This window comes from Lagenorhynchus albirostris, chromosome 1 (assembly GCF_949774975.1).
Source record: "Lagenorhynchus albirostris chromosome 1, mLagAlb1.1, whole genome shotgun sequence".
In the NCBI taxonomy this organism is placed as follows: Eukaryota; Metazoa; Chordata; class Mammalia; order Artiodactyla; family Delphinidae; genus Lagenorhynchus; species Lagenorhynchus albirostris.
The window spans coordinates 83712941-83732693 of NC_083095.1; the positions used below are offsets into that span (position 1 = coordinate 83712941).

Here is a 19753-nt window from a genome sequence, read left to right on the forward strand (position 1 = left end):
ATAAACTTGAAAAAATATGATTGGAGACAGGATATAACAGAAAGACCTCCTCAATTCACATTAAGTAAACTGGGCATGCAACATAATTCTCTTCATGGGAGTGTTGCTCATAAGATGCCTGGGTGGAAAGACATTTTTCAGTTGAAATTGCATGGTGGTACTGTTGACCCCTAGGGTCAACATGTAGGAACAGAGAACATGCACTGGGATGTTGAATCTATGGTTAAGGGGACGAGTTCGAGGGTAAAAAACTGGCGGGGAGGGGAGTAGTGGTCTCGATTTTTACTCCTGGTCGTCTTCTGGGAAGGCTTAAGGGGAGTCAAAGCGGCTGGAAAACCCATCAAAGTCTGCCCTTCAGAGTTTCGTCTCCTACCAATGCCAGAGTGAAGGAGTTCCAGCAGGCACTTCTGTGAAAAGAGACTTATTTCGTGAAAACCATACCCCTTGGCACTATCATTCCATTCTGATGGATTTGATCTCCCACGTCCCTTCAGGTTCCCCCGCTCAGTTCCCCCAGCAGAATGTGGGTTAAACCTTCCCCCAGCCTCGCTCCCATGCCGAAGCTGCTCACGCGCTAATAGCGTTCATGACACCGCTTCTCACTCAAGAGCCGGCCAGGGGCGCGGAGTTCAGGCGGGGATCCTGCTGGGCGCCGAGCCCCACCCCCACCGTGACCCCGCCCCCGGCTCGACGCCCCGCCCCCACGCCCCCTCCCGGCGTGGAGCTCCGGCTGCGATCCTTCCCCCAAGCGCGGAGCTCTCCCCATCCCTGACCCCGCCTCCGGCTTGGAGCCCCGCCCACGATCCCGTACCCGGAGCGAAGCCCGCCTAAGGCCCACCCACCTCCGCAAGGCCGCCTTGCCTTGCCTTGCCCACCGCACTACCATGGCTGGGGGCCGCGGGGCCCACGGGCGTGGCCTGGACGAGCCGCCGGAGAGCTACCCACAGCGACAGGACCACGAGCTGCAGGCCCTGGAGGCCATCTACGGCTCCGACTTCCAGGACCTGCGGCCGGACGCGTGCGGACGGGTAGGAACGTGGCTTGTCTGGTCGGGGCTGGCGTGCTGCGGCCCAGCTCCCCTGGCTCGATCTACCCCGGCCAGGCCCGCCCGGCTCTGCCGGAAACGAACCGCCTACCCCAGCTTAGGATTCTGGAGTCCTTTCATCCCTCGCGATTCCACCCACGCTCACTTTCTGTCCTTGCGCACGCAGCCGCTTGGCGGGTCTCCAGAACCCCCAACTGGGACGAATTCTCTTACAGCCTTTCCCCCCCGTCGGCTCCAGTCTTACCTGGCCCTGTTTCTTATTCCCACTGACGTTCCATAACTTCCCTGCCTCCTTACTGTCCTGCCTTTTTTCCTCCCTGACAGCCCTTGAGTTTGATACAACAGCGCATTCATAGGGACCCACTGCAACTTTGGGAACGCTTTGGGGGCTCTTGCACAGATCTTACTGATGCCTTCAGTCAGAAGTCTTACCTTCCCGTTTGTGTTCAAAACTATTAACCATGTAATCCCATTGTACTCCTCAGGCATCCTCCCTGTAATGTGCTGTGTGGAGCAACTTTCCTCTGTACCTTTCTCCAAGGCGCTTAGAGAGTATGGAATACAGTCTTCTTAGCTGTAATGGAGAGGGAGTGTGCTGAGTCCACCCTTTTAAAATGGCATTTGACTTAAAATATTATTTTTCTTTTTGTCTGGAAGTAAGTTAAGGCACATTATAAGCTGCTGATACTGACAGTCTTTCCCTCATCATCCTTGAAGAATTATCTACCAACCTCTTTATAGTATTATTTAAAAAGTAGTACCTTCTTTCATCTACCTTTAAATTTATTTATTTTATTTATTTTTGGCTGTGTTGCAGCTGTCTTCGCTGCTGCACGCGGGCTTTCCCTAGTTGTGGCGAGTGGGGGCTACTCATTGCGGTGGCTTCTCTTATTGCGGAACATGGGCTCTAGGCGCACCGGCTTCAGTAGTTGCAGCACGTGGGCTCCGTAGTTGTGGCACGTGGGCTCTAGAGCGTGGGCTCAGTAGTTGTGGCACGGGCTTAGGTGCGCCACAGCATGTGGGATCTTCCTGGACCAGGGCTTGAACCCGTGTCCCTTGCATTGGCAGGTGGATTCTTAACCACTGCGCCACCAGGGAAGCCCCCTTCATCTACCTTTAATTCTGGCATTTTACAACATGTGCCTTATCAGCACATCTGAGATTTTCTCAAGAAATAGGATCTTCGGGAGCTGTCAGGGCAAAACATTTTCCTTCTCACCCAATGTTTTCCTTCCTTCATTAACTATTTATTGTTCTAGGTATTGGGAATACAGTCAAGCACAAACCAAACCAAACCCCCTTCCCTCAGGGAGCTTACTTTTCTAGTGCTTAATTTCAAGAGTTATTTTTAAACTGAAATAGTAAAAATGTAAATATTCCCCTTATACAAGCTTGTAATAAAATAACAATGTAACTTTCTGGTTATCTGGTAACTTCTCTGTTCCCAAACATTGAGAACCAGGAATTCGGCTCATGAAGCCAAAATACCTGTTGCAAAGTGTACACGGGGGCTCAGTACAAAGTTCCTAAGACTTCATTCAGAGACAGTTTATTTACTTTACACAGCTTAATTATCTGGTCCTAAGACTGCAAGAAAACAGAAAAGAAAAAGGTACTGCTGTAGGTAGGGATACTGATAATCTCAGAATTTATAGCTGGTGGTCTTTATAACAAGATAGTAGAGCAAACAAAATCAAAAACTGTAATAGGCAGATAGAAGGATTCAGATAGCTGTACCCTGAGGTACATGGGCAAATAGCCTTAACACTTTGCTAGGCAAATAATTGGTGGTCATAAGGATGAATCAGAATGTAGTCATTCAACATAGAGAACAGACTTGTGGTTGCCAAGGGGGGGTGGGTGGGGGAGGGATGGACTTGGAGTTTGGGATTAGTAGATGCACACTATTACATGTAGAATGGATAAGCAACAGGGTCCTACTGTATAGCACAAGGAACTATATTCAATATCGTGGGATAAACCATATTGGAAAAGAATATAAAAGATTGTATATATGTGTATAACTGAGTCACTTTGCTGTGCAGCAGAAATTAACACTGTAAATCAACTATACTTCAATAAAAAAAAGTTTAAAAACGTTTTTTAAAAAAATGTAGTCATTCAACAAATACTTATTACTTGCCACTCTTTAGGGAAAGGTTATGCAAGCCCATAATCCTTTATGCAAAACCCTGAGGCCTGATACATTTCAGAATTCAGAAGTGTTTGTGTTCATGGCCACATGTGCACATTCCATACTTACCTAATACCTCACTCAGTGTCTGGAGCAGCACGCAGAATCAAACGCAGCAAACCATGTGAATATTCAAATATTCACACTCAGTGGGATGGTTAAAGACTATCAATAGCCTCATGTCAATTCAGGCCAAATTTGTTGCCAGTAAATTCAGCTCAGAATTATTGACGTGAGTAAACTTTAGGTTTTTTAAACATCTGAAGTTTTTTAAACTTCTTTTTGGGGGATGTGTTATAATGTAGATTTTGGTTTAGTAACATATGTACGTTATTTATAAATAACATTTTGGGAGTACATGCTAAAAATTATTTTACATACTAAAGTTTGGACACCACTAGTTGAAAATATAATTTCCTCTAGAGTTATAAATTTATTGTTAATTATCTTGGCTAATTTTCTGTCAGCCAAAGGTCTGCTCACTTATAATTCGATAGCTATTGTAAACCTCCCTCCTAAAGCCTTGCTTTTGTCTCTGGGCCCACCGGTAGTGTATGAGTGCTTCTTTTCCTACATCTTCACCAACACTGTAGTGTCAGACTTTTTCATCTTTGCCAGTAGATAGATGAAACATTTTTACTTCTTTAGTTGTAAATTATGAGGACCACCTTTGTCTCTAAGCCATGGATTTTTTCCTGTGAACTGTTCAATGTTGTTTGGTTTATTTTTACACTCTATTGTCTACTTTCTTATTCATATGTCAGAGCTATTTAGATGTTAATTTATATGCTAAGAAAATTAGCATTTGGGGTCATATATTGCAAATATTTTCCCCTAATTAACCATTATGCATTTTGATATTTAGGTAATTTATGCAATTTTTAAAAACTTTAATATAGTCAAGATGACCTTTTTTTTTCATTTTATTGTTGTTACATGGTCCCTGTGGTTTGTTTTTTTCCCTTCTCCAGTGTTACCAAAAGAATGAATTCTTCAAGACTTTCTTTTAATTCTTTCATGACTTTGTTTTTAAACTTCCATCAAATAAATATAGAAATAGCTTTTATTTTTTAAAGTTCTTACCTCTGTCTGAGTATGAATCTAGGCTGCCCACTTTCACGCCCAACTAGCCAGTTAGACTAACACATGATTTTTTTCAGTCTTTTCCACTAATTTGAAATGCCACCTTTACATTGTATGAGAGTAGGTTGGCTTCATAAGGACAGAGTCTCTGTATTTGTTCACATGTACATGCCTAGTTCCTGGTAAAAAGCTCTCAAAATTTTTTTATTAACTGAAATAATTCCCAAATGTATTTGGGTCTATTTAGAAAAAGAGATATGGGGGGAAGTCAGTGATTAAGGCATTTGACATAAAATCTAATTTCTTAGATTTTACTATCATCATTTTTTTTTTGCGGGGAGGGGCATCTTCACAGACTTAAAACCAAAGACTTGCCCAGATTATCTAGCTTGCGCATGTTACTTTATTTCTAGATTTGTTGTTTTTTCACGCAGACTAGTTTCTTCCCCACATTACAGCATGTGAGAATGGAGGCAGGTAAGAAACAAGAGGCCATGCTGAGCGAAGTCTTGCCATCAAAATGTAAGGGGGATGTGATGAGCAGAATCTAGGTAACAATTCTAGACCAAACACCTGAAAGTGGTTTGAATTGTGTAACTTTTTCTTTTATGTGCTGTGGTTAAAAACACATGGCATAAAACATACTAGCTTAACAATTTTTAAGTGTATGGTTCAGTAGTGTCAAGTATATTTACGTGGCTGTGTAAAGGAAAAATTGTGTTAGTATTTTTTTTTTATTGAAGCATAGTTGATTTACAGTGTTGTGCCAGTCTCTACTGTATAGCAAATTGACTCAGTTTTACACATAGATACATTCTTTTTTTAATATTCTTTTCCATTATGGTTTATCCCAGGAGATTGGATATAGTTCCCTGTGCTATACAGTAGGACCGTGTTGTTTAGCCATTCTAAATGTAATAGTTTGCATTTACCAATCCCAAACTCCCAGTCCATCCCTCTCCCTCTTGTGTTAGTATTTTTAATTAATTTCCCAAACCTCATCCTCACTCTGCTGCTCATCTTGTAAACCAGTAAAGTTTAATCGCAGGCTGTCATTAACCCTCATGCCTTGGAACCAAAAGATTTGCTCCTATGTGGAATGGCTGATAAAATTCTCAGTTTTTTATAGTCTTATCCTTTACTCCAGTACTTCTAACAGAAATAGACACATGCTTACATCAGTTTATTTTTGGGGGCCTGAGTGTGAGGAAGTGCCCAAGAAAACCACATTCAGACTGAGAAACTGGGGTTTCTGCCAGTGTTGGCCGGGCGCTCTTCCAGGTGTTGTGCACTGGGCTGGAAAGAGGGTCCCCGGGCTTCCCTGGTGGTGCAGTGGTTGAGAGTCCGCCTGCCGATGCAGGGGACACGGGTTCGTGCCCCGGTCCGGGAAGATCCCACATGCCGCGGAGCGGCTGGGCCCCTGAGCCATGGCCGCTGAGCCTGCGCGTCCGGAGCCTGCGCTCCGCGACGGGAGAGGCCACGGCGGTGAGAGGCCCACGTACCGCAAAAAAAAAAAAAAAAAAAAAAGGGTCCCCTGGGTCAGTGTTTCTCATCCTGTGGGGTGTATTAAGATCCTTGGGTTTTGTTTCTTGAAGAGCTAGTGTTTTTAATTTTTTTAATTCTAGGAGGGATTAGTCCAAATGAGCATTACCTCTCTTTTTTAGGACTGAGTTTGTGTTATTCTTTCACTTTTTATACCTTGAAGATTTGTTTGGTTATTTGATGGTACTTCAGGAGAGTCTCCAACTTCATGATCTCATTGAGAAGCAAATTTAACTCATCTCTCATTGTAGCGTGCCCTTCTCTCCATGACTACTTATTATGCTGCCTTCATGTCACTTGCATCTTCAGTCTTCAAAACAAATCTTTTTTCTCATGTAGAATTTTGTATACTTTGTAGCTATACATTCTGCATTGTGTTTTCCTCTCATTAGGTGCTCTCAAAAAATTTTGGTTACCCCTTACTTTGAGTTTTTTTACCTACAAATATTCCAGGAATTCATTATTTCCTTGTGCAGGTTAAATCAAAGATTTTATCAACATTGAATTCTAATGACCATTTATCTTCTAAAGGCATGAAGGAGGTCTTACCCAATCCTAATCTTTAGAACATCTTGATTGTTGAACTTTTTAATCAAGTCCTGTTCAGCTCCAGGAGTCCTTGAGTGCCCTAATATGAGCTAACACTTGGTATCCTAAACATGTTTTGCATAAAAGCATCTTCACATGTTGGGAAGCCTCTCAGTTCACTTGAGAGAAGCCTGGCAAATACTCTGTTCTTACCTCTGAAAGCACTGTTCCCTGACTTTATTTTTTATTTTTCCAGTGAGCCTGTACTGGTTAGGATTAGGTTTAGCTACATATGACAGAAAACTTAAAATAACAAAGTTTATTTTTTTACATGTAAAAGTCTGGAGTACGGCTTTTTCTGAATTGCTGTTCTGCCATCCTTAAAGTGCCCTTCGTGGTCTAAAATGGCTCTCTGACCTCCAGTCATCACATCTGCATTCCAGCTAGGTGGAATGAGAAGGGGATGAAGAAGTTTCATCCCTTTCCTTTGATAAAGTTCACTTCCTGGAAATTGCATATTATAGTTCTTTCATCTTACTGGCCAGAAATTAATCCAGTAGCCACACTGAGCTGCAAAGGCGTCTGGGAAATGTATCCAGCTAAAAAATCAGGGATTCTATTAAAAAGAAATAAAAACCAAGCTTACGTATTTTGTATACATAGCTGATTGTGTGATTCATGGTGCCACATGTAAGGTTCATGTTATAAATTTCTATTAGAATTTAATGTTGCTAAGTACTTTATTACCCTTAGAAGAATTTTTATCTTTTTTCTTTTCTGATAATGCCGCATTTCTCTTTTTTGCCCTGGCTGCCTGGACATTCCAAGGGAAAGTCACAGCAACTCAGGGTTGGCATTAACAAGGGAGGGCTGATGGAAAAGACAGGTTTGGGAGTCAGAATTGGATTTGAAGTCCAGATTTGTTGCTGTGTGTTGGTGGGCAAGAAACTGAAAGTCTGAGCCTGAGCCGCATTGTCTGTAAAATGTCTGTACAAAGGAGATTGCACCTACCTCGCAAAGTTGGTCAAGTGTCTGGACCATATGTGTATATGTTCCCTCAGCCTCCCCTTTCTCATGATATATAGATAATATAAACTGCCTCAAATCCTTTTTGGAAAAAGCATACATAAATAAAGAAGAATGGAGTATTTGGTGAAAAGCAGTTGGTTGAAAGCATACACAATTTTAGAAGAGCTATCAGATTTCTTCATGTCAAGATTTTCACTTATCTCAATATTCGAAGTATCCCCTGCTCAAGAGGCCTCCCCTGACCTGCGTGTCTGCGTACCTTCTTCTCCTCCATCACTATGTTCCATGACTTGGCTTTGTCTTCTTTACAGCACTCATCACTTTTTGAAAGCATTCGTCTTCTACTCTGTGCCAGCTAGTTGGGTTTGTGTCTGTGTAGATTTGCCTCTGAACTCTCAGTCTCTAGGGCAGCACTCAGAAGGTCATCAGCGCTCAGTGACATTTGAATGAATGGAGGCTACATGGGACATTTCAGGTCACTCCTTAGAAACTTTGAAAAGGAATATGTACTCTGTCTTGGAGGTTTTCGGGGTTTTTTGGAATTTTATTTATTTTTTTATACAGCAGTTTCTTATTAGTCATCCATTTTATACACATCAGTGTATACATGTCAATCCCAATCTCCCAATTCATCCCACCACCACCACCACTCCCTGCCACATTCCCCCCTTGGTGTCCATACGTTTGTTCTCTACATCTGTGTCTCTATTTCTGCCCTGCAAACTGGCTCATCTGTACCATTTTGTTAGGTTGCACATATATGTGTTAAGATACAATATTTGTTTTTCTCTTTCTGACTTACTTCACTCTGTATGACAGTCTCTAGATCCATCCACATCTCTACAAATGACCCAATTTCATTCCTTTTTATGGCTGAGTAATATTCCATTGTATATATGTACCACATCTTCTTTATCCATTCGTCTGTCGATGGGCATTTTAGGTTGCCTTCTTGACCTGGCTATTGTAAATAGAGCTGGAGTGAACATTGTGGTGCCTGTGTCTTTTTGAATTATGGTATTCTCTGGGTATATGCTCAGTAGTGGGATTGCTGGGTCATATGGTAGTTCTATTTTTAGTTTTTTAAGGAACCTCCACACTGTTCTCCGTAGTGGCTGTATCAGTTTGCATTCCCACCAACAGTGCAAGAGGGTTCTTCCCTTTTCCCCACACCCTCTCCAGCATTTATTGTTTGTAGATTTTTTCATGATGGCCATTCTGACTGGTCTGAGATGATATCTCATTGTAGTTTTGATTTGCATTTCTCTCATGATTAATGATGTTGAGCATTCTTTCATGTGTTTCTTGGCAATCTGTATATCTTCTTTGGAGAAATGTCTATTTAGGTCTTCTGCCCATTTTTGGATTGGGTTGTTTGTTTTTTTGATATTGAGCTCATGAGCTGCTAGTAAATTTTGGAGATTAATCCTTTGTAAGTTGCTTCATTTGCAAACCCCCATTCTGAGGGTTGTCTTTTCGTCTTGTTTATGGCTTCCTTTGCTGTGCAAAAGCTTTTAAGATTCATTAGGTCCCATTTGTTTATTTTTGTTTTTATTTCCATTACTCTAGGAGGCAGATCAAAAAAGATCTTGCTGTGATTTATGTCATAGAGTGTTCTGCCTATGTTTTCCTCTAAGAGTTTTATAGTGTCTGGTCTTACATTTAGGTCTCTAATCCATTTTGAGTTTATTTTTGTGTATGGTGTTATGGAGTGTTCTAATTTCATTCTTTTACATGTAGCTGTCCAGTTTTCCCAGCACCACTTATTGAAGAGGCTGTCTTTTCTCCATTGTATATTCTTGTCTCCTCTATCAAAAATAAGGTGACCATATGTGCATGGGTTTATCTCTGGGCTTTCTATCCTGTTCCATTGATCTATATTTCTGTTTTTGTGCCAGTACCATACTGTCTTGATTACTGTAGCTTTTTAGTAGAGTCTGAAGTCTGGGAGCCTGATTCCTCCAGCTCTGGTTTTCTTTCTCAAGATTGCTTTGGCTATTCAGGGTCCTTTGTGTTTCCATACAAATTGTGAAATTTTTTGTTCTAGTTCTGTGAAAAATGCCATGGTAGTTTGATAGGGATTGCACTGAATCTGTAGATTGCTTTGGGTAGTAGAGTCATTTTCACAATGTTGATTCTTCCAATCCAAGAACATGGTGTATCTTTCCATCTATTTGTATCATCTTTAATTTCTTTCATCAGTGTCTTATAGTTTTCTGCATACAGGTCTTTTGTCTCCCTAGGTAAGTTTATTCCTAGGTATTTTATTCTTTTTGTTGCAGTGGTAAATGGGAGTGTTTCCTTAACTTCTCTTTCAGATTTTTCATCATTAGTATATAGGAATGCGAGAGATTTCTGTGCATTAATTTTGTATCCTGCAACTTTACCAGATTCATTGATTAGCTCTAGTAGTTTTATGGTAGCATCTTTAGGATTCTCTATGTATAGTATCATGTCTCTGCAAACAGTGACAGTTTTACTTCTTCTTTTCCAATTTGTATTCCTTTTATTTATTTTTCTTCTCTGATTACCGTGTCTAGGACTTCCAAAACTATGTTGAATAATAGTGGTGAGAGTGGACATCCTTCTCTTGTTCCTGATCTCAGAGGAAATGCTTTCAGTTTTTCACTGTTGAGAATGATGTTTGCTGTGGGTTTCTCATATATGGCCTTTATTATGTTGAGATAGTTTCACTCTATGCCCACTTTCTGGAGATTTTTTATCATAAATGGGTGTTGAATTTTGTCAGAAGCTTTTTTCTGCATCTATTGAGTGATCATATGGTTTTTCTTCTTCAGTTTGTTAATGTGGTGTATCACATTGATTGATTTGCATATATTGAAGAACCCTTGCATCCCTGGGAAAATTCCCACTTGATCATGGTGTATGATCTTTTTAATGTGTTGTTGGATTCTGTTTGCTAGTATTTTGTTAAGGATTTTTGCATCTGTATTCATCAGTGATATTGGTCTGTAATTTTCTTTTTTTGTAGTATCTTTGTCTGGTTTTGGTATCAGAATGATGGTGGCCTCATAGAATGAGCTTGGGAGTGTTCCTTCCTCTGCAATTGTTGGAAGAGTTTGAGAAGGGTGGGTGTTAGCTCTTCTCTAAATGTTTGATAGAATTCACCTGTGAAGCCATCTGCTCCTGGACTTTTGTTTGTTGGAAGATTTTTAGTCACAGTTTCAATTTCATTACTTCAAATTAATTACATAGAGTTGCTTGTAGTAGTCTCTTAGGATGCTTTGTATTTCTGCGGTGTCTGTTGTAACTTATCCTTTTTCATTTCTAATTTTATTGATTTGAGTCCTCTCCCACTTTTTCGTGATGAGTCTGGCCAATGGTTTATCAATTTTGTTTATCTTCTCAAAGAACCAGCTTTTAGTTTTATTGATCTTTGCTATTGTTTTCTTTGTTTCTATTTCATTTATTTCTGCTCTGAACTTTATGATTTCATTCCTTCTGCTAACTTTGAGTTTTGTTTGTTCTTCTTTCTCTAGTTTATTTAGGTGTAAGGTTAGATTGTTTATTTGAGATTTTTCTTGTTTCTTGAGGTAGGCTTGTATAGCTATAAACTTCCCTCTTAGAACGGCTTTTGCTGCATCCCATAGGTTTTGGGTCATTGCATTTTCATTATCATTTATCTCTAGGTGTTTTTTGATTTCCCCTTTGATTTCTTCAGTGATCTCTTGGTTATTTAGTAACATATTGCTTAGCCTCCATGTGTTTGTGTTTTTTACATTTTTTTCCCTGTATTCATTTCTAGTCTCATAGCGTTGTGGTCAGAAAAGATTCTTGATATGATTTCAATTTTCTTAAATTTACTGAGGCTTGATTTGTGACGCAAGATGTGAGCTATCCTGGAGAATGTTCTGTGCGCACTTGAGAAGAAAGTGTAATCTGCTGTTTTTAGATGCAATGTCCTATAAATATCAATTAAATCTATCTGGTATATTGTGTCATTTAAAGCTTGTGTTTCCTTATTTATTTTCATTTTGGATGATCTGTCCATTGGTGTAAGTGAGGTGTTAAAGTCCCCCACTATTATTGTGTTACTGTCGATTTCCTCTTTTATAGCTGTTAGCAGTTGCCTTATGTATTGAGGTGCTCCTCTGTTGGGTGCATATATATTTATAATTGTTATATCTTCTTCTTGGATTGATCTCTTGATCATTATGTAGTGTCCTTCCTTGTCTCTTGTGACATTCTTTATTTTAAAGTCTATTTTATCTATTATGAGTATAGCTACTTCAGGGGATGGAATATCTTTTTCCATCCCCTCACTTTCATTCTGTATGTGTCCCTAAGTCTGAAGTGTGTCTCTTGTAGACAGCATATATATGGGTCTTGTTTTTGTATCCATTCAGCAAGCCTGTGTCTTTTGGTTGGAGCATTTAATCCATTTACATTTAAGGTAATTATTGATATGTATGTTCCTATTACCATTTTCTTAATTGTTTTTGGTTTGCTTTTGTAGGTCTTTTTCTTCTCCCACTTAGAGAAGTTCCTTTAGCATTTGTTGTAGAGCTGGTTTGGTGGTGCTGAATCATCTTAGCTTTTGCTTGTCTGTAAAGCTTTTGATTTCTCCATCGAATCTGAATGTGATCCTTGCCAGGTAGAGAAATCTTGGTTGTAGGTTCTTCCCTTTCATCACTTTAAATATATCATGCCACTTCCTTCTGGCTTGTGGAGTTTCTGCTGAGAAACCAGCTGTGAACCTTATGGGAGTTCCCTTTTATGTTATTTGTCGTTTTTCCCTTGCTGCTTTCAATAATTTTTCTTTGTCTTTAATTTTTGCCAATTTGATTACTATGTGTCTCAGTGTGTTTCTCCTTGGATTTATCCTGTATGGGACTCACTGTGCTTCCTGGACTTGGGTGGCTATTTCATTTCCCATGTTAGGGAAGTTTTCGACTATAATCTCTTCAGATATTTTTTCGGGTCCTTTCTCTCTCTCTTCTCCTTCTGGCACCCCTATAATGTGAATGTTGTTGCGTTTAATGTTGTCCCAGAGGTCTCTTAGGATGTCTTCATTTTTTTTCATTCTTTTTTCTTTATTCTGTTGTGCAGCAGTGAATTCCACCATTCTGTCTTCCAGGTCACTTATCCGTTATTCTGCCTCAGTTATTCTGCTGTTGATTCCTTCTAGTGTAGTTTTTATTTCAGTTATTGTATTCATCTCTGTTTTTTTGTTCTTTAATTCGTCTAGGTCTTTGTTAAACATTTCTTGCATCTTCTCGATCTTTGCCTCCATTCTTTTTCTGAGGTCCTGGATCATGTTCACTATCATTATTCTGAATTCTTTTTCTGGAAGGTTGCCTATCTGCACTTCATTTAGTTTTTTGGGGGGGTTTTATCTTGTTCCTTCATCTGGTACATAGCCCTCTGCCTTTTCATCTTGTCTATCTTTCTGTGAATGTGGGTTTTGTTCCATAGGCTGCAGGATTGTCATTCTTCTTGCTTCTGCTGTCTGCCGTCCAGGTTTTGTTTTTAAACCATGCTTTAGGAAAATGTGACCAACACCTATATAAAATAAAATTATGTGTAATATTTAAAAAGTAGAACTTTGGCTAAAATATTAATAATTTTTATCTTAATCTTTAATGATTGGCTCTCTAGAGAAAAAAGATTTTCTTTTTCTCTTTTAGGTCAAAGAGCCTCCTGAAATCAATTTAGTTCTATACCCTCAGGGCTTGACTGGTGAAGAAGTATATGTGAAAGTGGATTTGAGAGTGAAATGCCCACCCACCTATCCAGATGTGTGAGTACATTTAGAAATAGCTTTGATGTGATTTCAGTTCTCTGTTTTGAAAACATAAGAACCATTTGAACTTAATGGTGTTTTCTCCTTCTGCCCCTATTCCATTTAAAATTTTATTTCCTATCACTTGCATTTCATCAAAGCTACATCAGCAATAGACATTGTCATGAAACCTGTCTCCTGTTAAGTCAGCTTATAGTTAGTAGTCTCTATGGATGGTAATGTTTGCTCCATGACTAATGTTTGTTTCCTCTGATATGTTAACTTTTGTTTGTTTAACTCTTCATAAACAAGTAAGAGGAACAATCTAGAAGAAAAAGATAAAGGTGCAGTGACTATAAAAGCCTTGTGGACTTAGTTTTAAAGTATGATAGGCATTAGGACTTAGAATAGCCTTCCAGGCCAATGGGACCTTTACTTCCTAGGGTAAAGGAGGATTTAGAGTTGCCCTGTTTCTGTGGGGGGACTGCTAACGAGTTTTCACTGGGCACTCCCACACCCTGCAGGACATGTAACATCACTGGCCTCTACCCACTAATGCCAAGAGAGTTCCCCAGTCAGTGAGACAGCCGAAAACCTCATGTATTTCTAAACTCCCACTGAAGGTGATACTCCCTCTGGCTGAGATTCACTTGTAAAACAAAAGCATTAGCTATCAGGACTTGAGTATTCTTTTTTCAAAGTACCATGCATATTCCATGTAATCTTTCCCCAGACATTCCATGTGGAAAAGCAGATTGGCCTGGATGATGTTTTGTGGTTTGAGCTTGATGTGTAGGAAGCCAGTGAAGGAACGTGACAAATAAAAGGAAGTCCTGCCTTACACAGTGGGTGGTAAATGTATGGAACTTGTTATCTTAAGAGGTGATAGAGAATGTGAAAATACAGATAGGTCAAGTTGAGTTCCTCAAAGTTAGTAACCCACTTTTTGCCCAACCTCTATGCCTAGAGTAGATATAGTAGGTATTCAGAAAGTTAATTTATGCATTAATTGAAGGGTGATGAATTTTATCAAAGAAAAATAAGACAGTGCCTCTCTAGGTTTTAGTTTTCCTGACACTGTATAGGTGGTGTCTTTTCTGACACCAACAGGGTGTCCAGACAATTCAATTCAATTCTGACACTAAAACTGATAGCTGGGTTAGGGGCTCAGTCCCACAACAAGACTTCAGATGCCAGTTGCAAGTCCCAGTACTTCTGATCAACTGGCTATAAATTTGCAGGTTCCCATAATGCCCGTGGTCGATAATTTGCTAGAACAGCTCACAGAACTCAGGAAGGCACTTCACTTACTATTACCGGTTTATTATATAGGATACAACTCAGGACCAGCCAGATGGAAGAGATGCTTAGGCAAGGAATGCGGGGAGGGGCGCAGAGCTTCTTTGCCCTCTTGACATTGACTGATGTCCTCTGGGGGGTACACAATCACCCCTGGTTGAGAACCACTACTTTAGAGAACTCGTCAGGTAAATCTTGATGTGTCTACTTGGTAAAAATATTATTTAAGAAACAGCATGCAAATGCTTAACAAAAAGTTAAAAAGTAAACATCATAATATCAGCTACATAAAATTATGAATTATGTAGCAAAGGCATAAGGAGAACACTGGAAATTTTAAAGCAAGTTTAATTAGTGTTGCAGTTGAATTTTTCACCATTTTGTTAATATTGCTATATAATGACTGCTTGATTTTTTTTAAAAAAAATTATGTAAGTCTTGACTTGGGGAAACATTCCTATCTTTTGAGATGATATGGGGCAGGAAAACTTTCCTTTTCTGCAAAATAGTCCTTGATGCCACTGTGAGAGAGAGAATCCTGGATTGGCTGGACCACACATAGACTCAGTAGTCTCTCTCCGATTTCCATCTATCCAACTAGATTGATGATTGTAGCAATCTATCATACTGAAGCATTGAGAGAATCCATAGGTAAATGAAGAGTAAAGGCTTCGCCAAGGTAAAACGCCATGAATTACTCAGAAATGCTTGGTGGGAAGTGATGAATCATCTTCTCTTCAAATGAAGCCTACTTAATCTCAGAGTTGTTATTAGATGTGTATTGGTTGGAAATAAAAGAACCCCAAGGGCTGGTTGTACTTTCCTTGGGTAGAAAGTGTTAACTCTTAGTTGCGCTCTATAGGGATGGAGAGGAGAGTGTGGTAGGCATCCTTGGAAGAGCAGAGTTTGCAGAGTGTGCATGACTAGATTTATGTATGAGTAAGTGAGCTCATTTACAGCAGAATGAGTGCCTGGGACACAGCATGTTGTGGGAATACTAGATAGATCACTGTGGCTCCATCTCGCCTAGTATTCTTGTCCTGCTTTATGCTGGAGTGCACTAATGAGCACAGAGCGTCTGGACTCTGGCAGGTGAGCTGTCTGAGGAAACTGACGTTGAGGGGCAAGCCAGGATGGAGCGTTACCATACAAGGGAGCTCATAGTGAAGTTACTAGGCTAGAATCACACACAGAGCTGGAGTGATTTTTTTAAAAGGCAGTAGACAGTAATTGATGCTAAAAATTTAAATCAGATTATAAAGCTGAAATCACACAGAGGAGTTGGGGAGACCCCTGATTGAGCCCCAATCATGTATGTCTGGTCCTCTGGGGGATCAGGGCACCCGACTGCCCACACTGACGACTAGCCAGCCCACTGCTGCCCCCACAGGCTGCAGGTGCCTCCATGCTGAGTACTGTGTCAACAGAGTTGCTGGGGTAAAGTTAAAATGCTTTTGAGATGAAAAGAAATGTTGCTGGGGGTACAGAGAGATTCACAAACGAGGCCCTTATGAAATCCCCAGGCCCCGAGCTTGGAACTTAGCAAATATTAATGCAAATAATCTGTACTTTCTAGAGTAACTCCTTTTTGTTTTTTTCTTTTCCAGAGTCCCTGAAATAGCATTAATGAATGCCAAAGGTCTGTCAAATGAAACTGTTAATTTGTTAAAGTCCCGCCTAGAAGAAGTGGCCAAAAAACATTGTGGCGAGGTATGATTTGTTAAACTGGAATTATGAGAGAATGGTAAAAATCTCGTCATGTTCAACAGTGTTTGCCTTCTGGCCTTTTCTTTGGGTTAAAGGCTTTCCCGTTGCACCTCAAATCTAAATTTCACTAGGATGTTTTGGGTTTTATTGGTATCTACAAAGGGGAACATTGCTGTTTGTATTTTTTTAATTAATGGTATTTATGAATTACAAATTGTGGAGTATATATAGATAGTACTGTTGCTTAAGAATTCTTTTGGAAGCACTTTATATGAACCTTGGCATTCTTTTTGCACACTTTGGACCTGACATCATGGCCTCATCTTGACTTCAACCTTTATGCTGGAAAATGTTTGCAGACAAGTGATATCTCACCAAACTTTGCTACCTCTCCAATTTTCATATCAGAAGGACTGTTTTCCTCCTCAACAATTAACAATACACTCTCCTCCATCAATGTCCCTTTTATACCTGAGCATTTACACCTAGTTCAGTACTGATTCTTTTTTAATTCTGTGACATCACAGTCTACATGAGCTCCCCCTTGGGTGGCAGAACTCTCTCTGGAGGGCTACGCTAGGTGACTTCTTAGGCAGAGTATTACTGTGTGTATTAACTCTGTGTATACTATGTGTATAATTACAGAGAGTATTATTATCTCTTAAATATAATCTATTTCCTCACTTTTGTATAAGATCACTCAGTGTTTTTGCCTAGGTAGCTCATGCTTAACTATCCCATCCTATAAAAATTGAGAAGAGCTAAGTAAGGGCTAACCCTAGGCCTCCATGTCTATGCTGGGCCTCTAGGAAAGTGCCTGGACAGTTTTTTACTTGCATTCTATAACACATTGAGTCACAGCCATCTAAGTTGCGTTTCCAAGAACTTCAGTGATTGTTGTAGTATAGAAAGTGACTGTATGATAGCCAGGTCATGGAAGCAACCTAAATGCCCATCGACAGACAAATGGATAAAGAAGATGTGGTACATATATACAATGGAATATTAGTCAGCCATAAAAAGGAACAAAATTGGGTCATTTGTAGAGACGTGGATGGATCTAGAGACTGTCATACAGGGTGAAGTAAGTCAGAAAGAGAAAAACAAATATTGTATATTAATGCATATATGTGGAACCTAGAAAAATGGTACAGATGAAACGGTTTGCAGGGCAGAAATGGAGACACAGATATAGAAAACAAACGTATGGACACCAAGTGGGGAAAGTGGCAGGGGGTGGTGGTGGTGTGATGAATTGGGAGATTGGGATTGACATGTATACACTAATATGTATAAAATGGATAGCTAATAAGAACCTGCTGTATAAAAAAAAATAAAATTCTAAAATTAAAAAAAAAGTGATTGTATGAAAAACTGACACCATTTCCTCTAAGATCAGGAACAAGACAAGGTTGTCCATTCTCACCATTATTATTCAACATAGTTTTGGAGGTTTTAGCCACAGCAGTCAGAGAAGAAAAGGAAATAAAAGGGATCCAAATCAGAAAAGAAGTAAAGCTGTTGCTGTTTGCAGATGACATGATACTATACATAGAGAATCCTGAAGATGCTACCAGAAAACTACTAGAGCTAATCGATGAATTTGGTAGAGTAGCAGGATACAACATTAATGCACCGAAATCTCTTGCATTCCTATATACTAATGATGAAAAATCTGAAAGAGAAGTTAAGGAAACACTCCCGTTTACTACTGCAACAAAAAGAATAAAATACCTAGGAATAAACCTACTTAAGGAGACAAAAGACCTGTATGCAGAAAACTATAAGACACTGATGAAAGAAATTAAAGATGATACAAATAGATGGAGAGATATACCATGTTCTTGGATTGGAAGAATCAACATTGTGAAAATGACTCTACTACCCAAAGCAATCTACAGATTCAGTGCAATCCCTATCAAATTACCAATGACATTTTTCACAGAACTAGAACAAAAAATTTCACAATTTGCATGGAAACACAAAAGACCCTGAATAGCCAAAGCAATCTTGAGAAAGAAAAACAGCTGGAGGAATCAGGCTCCCAGACTTCAGACTCTACTAAAAAGCTACAGTAATCAAGACAGTATGGTACTGGCACAAAAACAGAAATATAGATCAATGGAACAGGATAGAAAGCCCAGAGATAAACCCATGCACATATGGTCACCTTATTTTTGATAGAGGAGACAAGAATATACAATGGAGAAAAGACAGCCTCTTCAATAAGTGGTGGTGGGAAAACTGGACAGCTACATGTAAAAGAATGAAATTAGAACACTCCCTAACCCCATATACAAAAATAAACTCAGAATGGATTAAAGACCTAAATGTAAGGCCAGATACTATAAAACTCTTAGAGGAACACATAGGAAGAACACTCTGACATAAATCACAGCAAGCACCTTTTTGACCCACCTCCTAGAGAAATGGAAATAAAAACAAAAATAAACAAACGGGACCTAATGAAACTTAAAAGCTTTTGCACAGCAAAGGAAAACTTAAACAAGACGAAAAGACAACCCTCAGAATAGGAGAAAATATTTGCAAATGAAGCCACTGACAAAGGACTAATCTCCAAAATTTACAAGCAGCTCATGCAGCTCAATATCAAAAAAACAAACAACCCAACCCAAAAATGGGCAGAAGACCTGAGTAGACATTTTTCCAAAGAAGATATACAGACTGCCAACAAACAAATGGAAGGTTGCTCAACATGACTTATCATTAGAGAAATGCAAATCAAAACTACAATGAGTTATCACCTCACACCAGTCAGAATGGCCATCATCAAAAAATGCTGGAGAGGGTGTGGAGAAAAGGGAACCCTCTTGCACTGTTTTTGGCAATGTAAATTGATACAGCCACTATGGAGAACAGTATGGAGGTTCCTTAAAAAACTAAAAATAGAACTACCATACGACCCAGCAATCCCACTACTGTGCATATACCCTGAGAAAACCATAATTCATAAAGAGTCATGTACCACAATGTTCACTGCAGCTCTATTTACAAAAGCCAGGACATGGAAGCAACCTAAGTGTCCATGGACAGATGAATGGATAAAGAAGATGTGGCACATATATACAATGGAATATTACTGAGCCATAAAAAGAAACGAAATTGAATTATTTGTAGTGAGGTGGATGGACCTAGAGTCTGCATACAGAGTGAAGTAAGTCAGAAAGAGAAAAACAAACACCTTATGCTAACACATATATATGGAATCTAAAAACAAAAAACAGGTTCTGAACAGCCTAGGGGCCGGACAGGAATAAAGACACAGACGTAGAGAATGGACTTGAGGACACGGGGAGGGGGAAGGGTAATCTGGGACAAAGTGAGAGAGTGGCATGGACATATATACACTACCAAATGTAAAATAGCTAGCTAGTGGGAAGCAGCCGCATAGCACAGGGAGATCAACTCGATGCTTTGTGACCACCTAGAGGAGTGGGATAGGGAGGGTGGGAGGGAGACCCAAGAGGGAGGAGATATGGGGATTTATGTATATGTATAACTGATTCACTTTGTTATAAAGCAGAAACTAACACACCATTGTAAAGCAATTATGCTCCAATAA

At 39.7% G+C, this 19753-nt stretch overlaps 1 protein-coding gene across 2 annotated transcripts in view; it reads left to right on the forward strand.

The window, feature by feature from the left end:
- The first annotated feature begins 810 nt into the window (after window positions 1–810).
- Window positions 811–19753, forward strand: part of EIF2AK4 (eukaryotic translation initiation factor 2 alpha kinase 4) — a 113481-nt gene continuing 94538 nt past the window's right edge. For both annotated transcript variants that reach the window (XM_060147043.1, XM_060147045.1), the window contains exons 1-3: window positions 811–1028; window positions 13070–13182; window positions 16071–16173. In XM_060147043.1, coding sequence (XP_060003026.1) covers window positions 885–1028; window positions 13070–13182; window positions 16071–16173 — 360 coding nt within the window. In that variant the 5' untranslated portion in view covers window positions 811–884. The remainder of the gene's footprint in view (window positions 1029–13069; window positions 13183–16070; window positions 16174–19753) is intronic.